This window comes from Ovis canadensis, chromosome 14, assembly GCF_042477335.2.
Source record: "Ovis canadensis isolate MfBH-ARS-UI-01 breed Bighorn chromosome 14, ARS-UI_OviCan_v2, whole genome shotgun sequence".
Lineage (NCBI taxonomy): Eukaryota > Metazoa > Chordata > Mammalia > Artiodactyla > Bovidae > Ovis > Ovis canadensis.
In genome coordinates, this window is record NC_091258.1 from 63,172,332 (window position 1) to 63,182,695 (window position 10,364).

General features: G+C 40.2%; 1 protein-coding gene across 1 annotated transcript in view; it reads right to left on the minus strand.

Moving 5' to 3' along the window:
* LOC138419540 (cytochrome P450 2B4-like) overlaps positions 1 to 8,290 on the minus strand; it is a 31,122-nt gene extending 22,832 nt beyond the window's left edge. The window contains 2 exon segments of the mRNA XM_069552417.1: positions 7,943 to 8,116; positions 8,267 to 8,290. Coding sequence (XP_069408518.1) covers positions 7,943 to 8,116; positions 8,267 to 8,290 — 198 coding nt within the window.
* Positions 8,291 to 10,364: the final 2,074 nt, after the last annotated feature.

Genomic DNA, 10,364 nt, shown 5'->3' on the forward strand with positions numbered 1-10,364 from the left:
AAAGAGAACTATCCCGCAAAAAGTCCTAACCTAAGGCACTGCAGAGCCCCCTCACAGAACAAAGGACTAAGCTAATACCAGAGGAGAGCTAGCCAGCTGTGGACTGGCCCATCCCCTGCCGGAGGCAGGGAGGCAGGCAGGTGGCAGCCAGAGCTGGAAAGGGGCAATCTCAGCCCCAGAAATGGCATCCTCTACCAAACTGCAAGCAGGTTCCCAGGTGCTAACCAAGACTTCCTGGGATTCTGGACAGCTGACATCCACCGGGAGGGTCGCAGCCAGAGATCAGCTCCCCAGAAGAGACACACGGTATACCTGAGACGGCGCGCCTGCTGTGTACCCAGGAAACCAAGTGGCTGGGACAGGGGAGGCAATAAGACACACCCACTACCTGGGGAGAGTGCACTCTCCAAGCACATGGTCCTTGAGCTGCTAGGACTTAGGAAAGGCACAAAACGCAAGCCCAATCGAGTCTGTGCCTTTGTGGAATACCTGAGAACCTGAACCTGAGTGGCTTAGACCTGGGAAGTGCACACAACCCAGGGCCCACTTTAGACAGTTCCCCTGCAGAGCAACCTGGAGCCTGAGCAGCGTAGACTGGGAAAGCACACATGCCATGTGTGGGGGCAAACCCAGTGTGGCTGAGATACTGCGAGCACTCCCCACACATGCCAGTGATATTTGTTTGCAGTGTTCCTCCCTCCCCAAAGCACGATTGAACAAGTGAGCCTAAATAAGTGACCACCTTCACCCCCTTGTGTCAGGGTGGAAATTAGACACTGAAGAGACCTGCAAACAGAAGAAGCCAAAATAAACAGAGGGAACTGCTTTGGAAGTGACAGGTGCAACAGATTAAAGCCCTGTAGTTAGCACCGACTACATTGGAAGGGGCCTATAGATCTTGAGAAGAATAAGCTGAAGCAAGAAACTATCTGAAACTGAACTGACCCCACACTGCCCGCAACAACTCCAGAGAAATTCCTAGATATATTACTATTATCATTAAAATTTTTTAAAAAAAAATTTAAAATTAAAAAAAATTTTTTTAAGTCCTCTATTACTCTCCCCCCCTTTTGACTCTCTTTTTCTCCCCCAGGTCACCTCTCTCTCCTCCCTCCCCCTTCTCTTCTCTACCCAAATCTGTGAATCTCTTTGTGTGTTCCGGGATGTGGAGAACACTTAGGGAACTGATTACTGCTTAGATCTGTCTCTCTCCTTTTGATTCCCCCTCTTCTCCTCCTGGTTACCTCTATCTCCTTCCTCCCTCTTTTCTCTATGTAACTCTGTGAACCTCTCTGAGGGTTCCAGATTGTGGAGAGCACATAGGAAATTGATTACTAGCTAGATTGCTCTCTCCCCTTTTCATTCCCCTCTTCTCCTCCTGGTCACCTCTATCTCCCTCCTCCCTCTTCTCTTCTTGATGTAAGTCTGTGAACCTCTCTAGGTGTCCCTTACTGTGGAGAATCTTTTCACCATTAACCTAGATGTTTTATCATCAGTGCTATATGGATGGAGAAGTCTTGAAGCTACTGTAAGAATAAGACTGAAAAGCCAGAGGCAGGAGGCTTAAGCCTAAAACCTGAGAACACCAGAGAACTCCTGACTCAGGGAACATTAATCGCTAAGAGCTCATCCAAAAGCCTCCATACCTACACTGAACCAAACACCACCTGAGAGCCAACAAGTCCCAGAGCAAGACATACCATGCAAATTCTCCAGCAACGCAGGAACATAGCCCTGAGCTTCAATATACAGGCTGCCCAAAGTCACACCAAACCCATAAACATCTCAAAACTCACTACTAGACACTTGATTGCACTCCAGAGAGAAGAAATCCAGCTCCACCCACCAGAACACCAACACAAGCTTCCCTAACCAGGAAACCTTGACAAGCCACTCGTCCAACCCCATCAGAGGGAGGAATCTCCACAATAAAGAGGAACGACAAACTGCCAGAATACAGAAAGGCCACCCCAAACACAGCAGTCTAAACAAGATGAAAAGGCAGAGAAATATTCACCAGGTAAAGGAACATGATAAATGCCCACCAAACAAAACAAAAGAGGAGAAGAAAGGGAGTCTACCTGAAAAAGAATTCAGAATAATGATAGTAAAAATGATCCAAAATCTTGAAAACAAAATGGAGTTACAGATAAATAGCCTAGAGACAAGGATTAAGAAGATGCTAGAAATGTTTAACAAGGACCTAGAAGAAATAAAAGAGAGTCAATCAACAATGAATAATGCAATAAATGAGATCAAAAACACTCTGGAGGGAACCAACAGTAGAATAATGGAGGCAGAAGATAGGATAAGTGAGGCAGAAGATAGAATGGTAGAAATAAATGAAGCAGAGAGGAAAAAAGAAAAAAGAATTAAAAGAAATGAGGACAACCTCAGAGACCTCTGAGACAATGCTAAATGCCCCAATATTTGAATCATAGGTGTCCCAGAAGAAGAAGACAAAAAGAAAGGCCATGAGAAAATACTTGAGGAGATAATAGTTGAAAACTTCCCTAAAATGGAGAAGGAAACAGTCACCCAAGCCCAAGAAACCCAGAGAATCCCAAACAGGATAAACACATATTAATCAAATTAACAAAGATCAAACACAAAGAACAAATATTAAAAGCAGTGATGGAAAAACAACAAATAACACACATGTGGATTCCCATAAGGATAACAGCTGATCTTTCAATAGAAACTCTTCAGGCCAGAAGGGAATGGCAGGACATACTTAAAGTGATGAAAGAGAAAAACATACAACCCAGGTTACTGTACCCAGTAAGGATCTCATTCAAATATGAAGGAGAAATCAAAAGCTTTACAGACAAGCAAAAGCTCAGAGAATTCAGCACCACCAAACTAGCTTTTCAACAAATGCTAAAGGTTATTCTCTAGACAGGAAACACAGAAAGGATGTATAAACTTGAACCCAAGCAATAAAGTAAATGGCAATGGGATCATACTTATCAATAATTACCTTATATGTAAGTGGGTTGAATGCCTCAACCAAAAGACAAAGACTGGCTGAATGGATACAAAAACAAGACCCCTATATATGTTGTCTACAAGAGACCCACCTCAAAACAAGGGACACATACAGGCTGAAAGTGAAGGGCTGGAAAAAGATATTTCATGCAAATGGAGACCAAAAGAAGTAGCAATACTCATATCAGATAAAATAGACTTTAAAATAAAGGCTGTGAAAAGAGACAAAGAAAGACACTACATAATGATCAAAGTATCAATCCAAGAAGAAGATATAACAATTATAATTATATATGCACCCAACATAAGAGCACCACAATATGTAAGGCAAATGCTAAGAAGTATGAAAGGGGAAATTGACAATAACACAATAATAGTGGGAGACTTTGATACCCCACTCACATTTATGGATAGATCAACTAAACAGAAAATTAACAAGAAAACACAAACTTTAAATGATACAATGGACCAGTTAGATCTAATTGATATCTATAGGACATTTCACCCCAGAACAATGAATTTCACCTTTTTCTCAAGTGCACACAGAACCTTCTCCAAGATAGATCACATCCTGGGCCATAAATCTAGCCTTGGTAAATTTTTAAAAAATGAAATAATTCCAAGAATCTTTTCTGAACACAATGCAGTAAGATTAGATGTCAATTACAGGAAAAAAACTATTAAAAATTCCAACATATGGAGGCTGAACAACATGCTTCTGAATAACCAACAAATCACAGAAGAAATAAAAAAAGAAATCAAAATATGCATAGAAATGAATGAAAATGAAAACACAACAACCCAAAATCTATGGGACACTGTAAAAGCAGTGCTCAGGAGAAGGTTCATAGCAATACAGGCTTACCTCAAGAAACAAGAAGAAAGTCAAATAAATAACCTAACTCTACACCTAAAGCAACTAGAAAAGGAAGAAATGAAGAACCCCAGTGTTAGTAGAAGGAAAGAAATCTTAAAAATTAGGGCAGAAATAAATGCAAAAGAAACAATAGAGACCATAGCAAAAATCAACAAAGCTAAAAACTGTTCTTTGAGAAGATAAATAAAATTGACAAACCATTAGCCAGACTCATCAAGAAACAAATGGAGAAGAATCAAATCAACAAAACTAGAAATGAAAATGGAGAGATCACAACAGACAACATAGAAATACAAAGAATCATAAGAGACGACTATCAGCAACTATATGCCAATAAAATGGACAACTTGGAAGAAATGGAAAAATTCTAAGAAAAGTATTAACTTTCCAAAACTGAACCAGGAAGAAATAGAAAATCTTAACAAATCCATCACAAGTACAGAAATTGAAACTGTAATCAGAAATCTTCCAGCAAAAAAAAGCCCAGGACCAGACAGCTTCACAACTGAATTCTACCAAAAATTTAGAGAAGAGCTAACACCTATCCTACTTAAACCCTTCCAGAAAATTGCAGAGGAAGGTAAACTTCCAAACTCATTCTATGAGGCCACCATCACCCTAATACCAAAACCAGATAAAGATGCCACAAAAAAAGAAAACTACAGGCAATATCACTGATGAACATAGATGCAAAAATCCTTAACAAAATTCTAGCAAACAGAATCCAACAACATATTAAAAAGATCATACATCATGACCAAGTGGGCTTTATCCCAGGGATGCAAGGATTCTTTAATATCTGCAAATCAATCAATGTAATATACCACATTGACAAATTGAAAGATAAAAACCATATGACTGTCTCAATAGATGTAGAGAATGCCTTTGACAAAACTCAACATCCATTTATGATTAAAAAAAAAAAAACCTCCAGAAAGCAGGAATAGAAGGAACATACCTCAACATAATAAAAGCTATATATGACAAACCCACAGCAAACATTATCCTCAATGGTGAAAAATTGAAAGCATTTCCCCTAAAGTCAGGAACAAGAAGAGGGTGCCCACTCTCACCACTACTATTCAACATAGTTTTGGAAGTTTTGGCCACAGCAATCAGAGAAGAAAAAGAAGTAAAAGGAATCCAGATTGGAAAAGAAGAAGTAAAACTCTCACTGTTTGCAGATGACATGATCCTTTACATAGAAAACCCCGAAGACTCCACCAGAAAATTACTAGAGCTAATCAGTGAATATAGTAAAATTGCAGGATATAAAATTAACACACAGAAACCCCTGCATTCCTATATGCTAACAATGAGAAAACAGAAAGAGAAATTAAGGAAACAATTTCATTCACCATTGCAATGAAAAGAATAAAATACTTAGGAATATATCTACCTAAAGAAACAAAAGACCTATATATAGAAAACTATGAAACATTGATGAAAGAAATCAAAGAGGACACAAATAGATGGAGAAATACACCATGTCCATGGATTGGAAGAATCAATATAGTGAAAATGAGTATACTACCCAAAGCAATCTATAGATTCAATGCAATCCCTATCAAGCTACCAATGGTATTTTTCACAGAACTAGAACAAATAATTTCACAATTTGTATGGAAATACAAAAAACCTTGAATAGCCAAAGCAATCCTGAGAAAGAAGAATGGAACTGGAGGAATCAACCTATACTACAAAGCTACAATCATCAAGACAGTATGGTACTGGCACAAAGACACAAATATAGATCAATGGAACAAAATAGAAAGCCCAGAGATAAATCCATGCACCTATGGACACCTTATTTTTGACAAAGGAGGCAAGAATATACAATGGAGAAAAGACAATCTCTTTAACAAGTGGTGCTGGGAAAACTGGTCAACCACTTGTAAAAGAATGAAACTAGAACACTTTCTAACACCATACACAAAAATAAACTCAAAATGGATTAAAGATCTAAACGTAAGACCAAAAACTATAAAACTCCTAGAGGAAAACACAGGCAAAACACTCCCTGACATAAATCACAGCAGGGTCCTCTATGACCCACCTCCCAGAGTAACGGAAATAAAAGCAAAAATAAACAGATGGGACCTAATTAAACTTAAAAGCTTTTGCACTACGAAGGAAACTATAAGCAAGATGAAAAGACAGCCTTCAGAATGGGAGAAAATAATAGCAAACGAAGCAATTGACAAAGAATTAATCTCAAAAATATACAAGCAGCCCATGCAGCTCAATTCCATAAAAATAAACAACCCGATCAAAAAATGGGCCAAAGAACTAAACAGACATTTCTCCAAAGAAGACATACAAATGGCTAACAAGCACATGGAAAGATGCTCAACATCACTCATTATCAGAGAAATGAAAATCCAAACCACAATGAGGTACCATCTCACACCACTCAGAATGGCTGCTATCCAAAAATCTACAAACAATAAATGCTAGAGAGGGTGTGGAGATAAGGGAACCCTCTTACACTGTTGGTGGGAATGGAAACTAGTACAGCAACTATGGAGAACAGCGTGGTGGTTCCTTAAAAAACTGGAAATAGAACTGCCATATGACCCAGCAATGCCACTGCTGGGCATACACAGCGAGGAAACCAGACTTGAAAGAGACACATGTACCCTGATGTTCATCACAGCACTGTTTATAATAGCCAAGACATAGAAGCAACCTAGATGTCCATCGGCAGATGAATGGATAAGAAAGCTGTGGTACATATACACCACAGAATATTACTCAGCTATTAAAAGGAATGCATTTGAATCAGTTCGAATGAGGTAGATGAAACTGGAGCCTATTATACACAGTGAAGTAAGTCAGAAAGAAAAACACCAATATAGTATATTAACACATATATATGGAATTTAGGAAGATGGTAACGATAACCCTATATGTGAGACAGCAAAAGAGACACAGATGTATACATCAGTCTTTTGGACTCTGTGGGAGAAGGCGAGGCTTGGATGATCTGAGAGAATAGCACTGAAACGTGTATATTATCATATGCAAAACAGACAGGGTGCTCACTGGGATGACCCAGAGGGATGGGATGGGAGGGAGATGGGAGGGGGTTCATGATAGGGAACACATATACACCCATGGCTGATTCATGTCAATGTATGGCAAAAACCATTACAACATTGTAAAGTAATTACCCTCCAATTAAAATAAATAAATTTTTTAAAATGAAAAAAAGAAAAAGAATTACAGAGACTCCCTACATCCAAGCTATAGAATCTCTCCCTCTCAACCCACACGGTGTCACAGCTCAAAGTCTCACGTCTATTCGAATGTCTCTCTCCAAAGGGAACCCTCCTACACTGTTGGTAAGAATGTAAATTGGTTGAGCCAGTATGGGGAACAGTATGAATGTTCTTCCGAAAACTAAAAATATAGTTGCCTTATGACCCAGGAATCCCACTCTTGGGCATATATCCAAAGAAAACCATAAGTCAAAAAGATATATGCTCCCCAGTCTTTACTGCAGCACTGTCTTCAATAGCTTCCAGGACATGGAAGCAACCTAAATGCCCATAGATAGAGGAGTGGGTAAAAAAGATGTGGTACATACATACAGTGGTAAATTACTCAGCCATAAAAAACAATGAAGTAATGTCATTTTCAGCAACAGAGGTGGACCTCGAAATTGTCATCCTGAGTAAAGTAAGTCAGACAGAAAAACTAATATATGGTGTCACATATACATTGAATCTTTAAAATAATGGTACAAATGGACCTGTTTACAAAACAGAAATTGAATTACAGATATAGAAAACAAACTTACAGTTACTTAGTGGGGAAAGGGAATGTGATAAATTGGGGAATTTGGATTAATATATATATATTATATAAAATATAATATAATATAAATATAAAATTATTTATATATATTATATATAAAACGAAAGTGTTAGTCACTCTGTTGTGTCCAACTCTTTGTGTTCTCAGGGAGTAGCCAGCTAGGCTCCTCTGTCCATGGAAATCTCCAGACAAGAATACTGGAGTGGGTAGCCAATCCCTTCTTTAATTATTCCACCCCCTTTGCCCTTTCCATCTCACCGCCTGGAAAGACTTGAGGAGGCCCTTCTGGTCCATTTGCAAGACATTCCCCAGGAAGGGCAGAGGCCAGGGTCCAGGAGGGAGGTGGCCCCGGGAAGCAGGGCGGCCCCAGAGGAGCAGGAGGCCAATGAAGAGAATGAAGAACAGGATGGCGGAGAGAGCCACGGTCTGGGCCTGCCTTTGATCAAGCTGTCCCTCTTAAAGGTAGCTTACTTTGTTGTTTGTTATTTTGCCCTATGGGTGGAATAGGTGTGTCAAGATCCTTGCTTGGCAGAGCTCCTGCTAACTCTCCAGAGACAAGAGGGAGTCCAAAGGACCAGGTACTGCAGAGGCCACGATGTTTATCATCTCAGTGGATCCCAAGCAGCTTCTGATAAGCCCTTGTGGGTTGGAATTGTCTTGGTGGGCAGTTCCCTTGAACAGAGAGCATGTCTCCCAAGGAAGAAGAGTGGTGTCAACTCCAGGAACTTGTGGAGGCTGTGTTTAGAGTGTTGGCACCACAAGGGCAGCTCTCAGACAGTTTTGTCAGTGAGTGGCAGTGCATCATGAGGGACTGAGGTTAGCTGGCCAGCAGAAATGGGCTTCCAGTGCCCGCTGGGGCTTGAGGTTTGTTTGCACATCTGCGGAGAGTGTGGTGTGGAGGAGGAGGTGGGGTCTGATGGGAGACCTAACTCCATGTGGTCTGAGATGATTCATTCATTCATTTCACAGCAAGTGTTTTATTTTATTTTATCTTATCATTTTATTTTGCCCCATTGTGTGACATGTGGAATCTTTCCCAACTAGGGTAGAAACCCGTGCCCCTGCAGTGGAAGCTTGGAGTTAATCACTGGACCAACAAGGAAGTCCCTTCGGCAAATATTTTAGACATCTGTCACCTGCCACATACTGCTCCAGGTACTGAGAGTAGAGTGTTGAACAAGACAGTATGTTTTCCCTCAAGCAACAGGCATTGAGGGGAAGGAGAATTCAGTTCAGTAGCTCAGTTGTGTCCAGCTCTTTATGACCCCATGGACTGCAGCACGTTAGGCCTCCCTGTCCATCACCAACTCCTGGAGCTTATTCAAACTCACATCCATTGAGTCAGTGATGCCATCCAACCATCTCATTCTCTGTTGTCCCCTTCTCCTGCTGCCTTCAATCTTTCCCAGAATTAGGGTCTTTTCCAATGAGTTGGCTCTTGGTATCAGGTGGCCAAAGTATTGGAGCTTCAGCTTCAGCATTTGTCCTTCCAATGAATATTCAGGACTGATTTCCTTTAGGATGGACTGGTTGGATCTCAGTGCTGTCCAAGGGACTCTCAAGAGTCTTCTCCAACACCACAGTTCAAAAGCATCAATTCTTCGGTGCTCAGCTTTCTTTATAGTCCAACTCTCACATCCATACATGACTACTGGAAAAACCATAGCTTTGAGTAGATGGACATTTGTTGGCAAAGTAATGTTTCTGCTTCTTAATATGCTGTCTAGGTTAGTCATAGTTTTTCTTCCAAGGAGCAAGCATCTTTTAATTTCATGGCTACAGTCACCATCTGCAGTGATTTTGGAGCCCAAGAAAATAAAGTCTGTCACTGTTTCCATTGTTTCCCCATCTATTTGCCATAAAGTAATGGAACCAGATGCCATGATGTTAGTTTTGTGAATGTTGAATTTTAAGCCAGTTTTTTCACTCTTCTCTTTCACTTTCATCAAGAGGCTCTTTAGTTCCTGTTCGCTTTCTGCCAAAAGGGTGGTGTTATCTGCATATCTGAGGTTATTGATATCTCTCCTGGCAATCTTGATTCCAGCTTGTGCTTCATCCAGCCCGGCATTTTGCATGATGTACTTTGCATTATATAAGTTAAAGAAGCAGGGTGATAATTTACAGCCTTGACATACTCCTTTTCCAGTTTAGAACCAGTCAGTTGTTCCATGTTCAGTTCTAATGTTGCTTCTTGACCTTCATACTGATTTCTCAGGAAGAAGGTAAGGTGGTCCAGTATTTCCATCTCTTGAAGAGTTTTCCACAGTTTGTTGTGATCTACACAGTCAAAGGCTTGCCATAGTCAGTAAAGTAGAAGTAGATGTTTTTCTGGTATTCTCTTGCTTTTTTGATGATCCAACAGATGTTGGTAATTTGATTTCTGGTATCTCTGCCTTTTCTAAATCCAGCTTGAACATCTGAAAGTTCACAGTTCATGTACTGTTGAAGCCTGGCTTGGAGCATTACTTTGCTAGGGTGTGAGATGAGTGAAAGGGCAAAGCAGAAAGCTCTGAAAGAAAGACAAAAGAGAAGCTAAAGGCAAAAGAGAAAAGGAAAAGTATACCTATTTGAATGCAGAGTTCCAAAGTAAAGCAAGGAGAGATAAGAAAGCCTTCCTAAGTGAACAACATAAAGAAATATAGAAAAACAATAGAATGGTGGAAGACTAGAGATCTCTTCA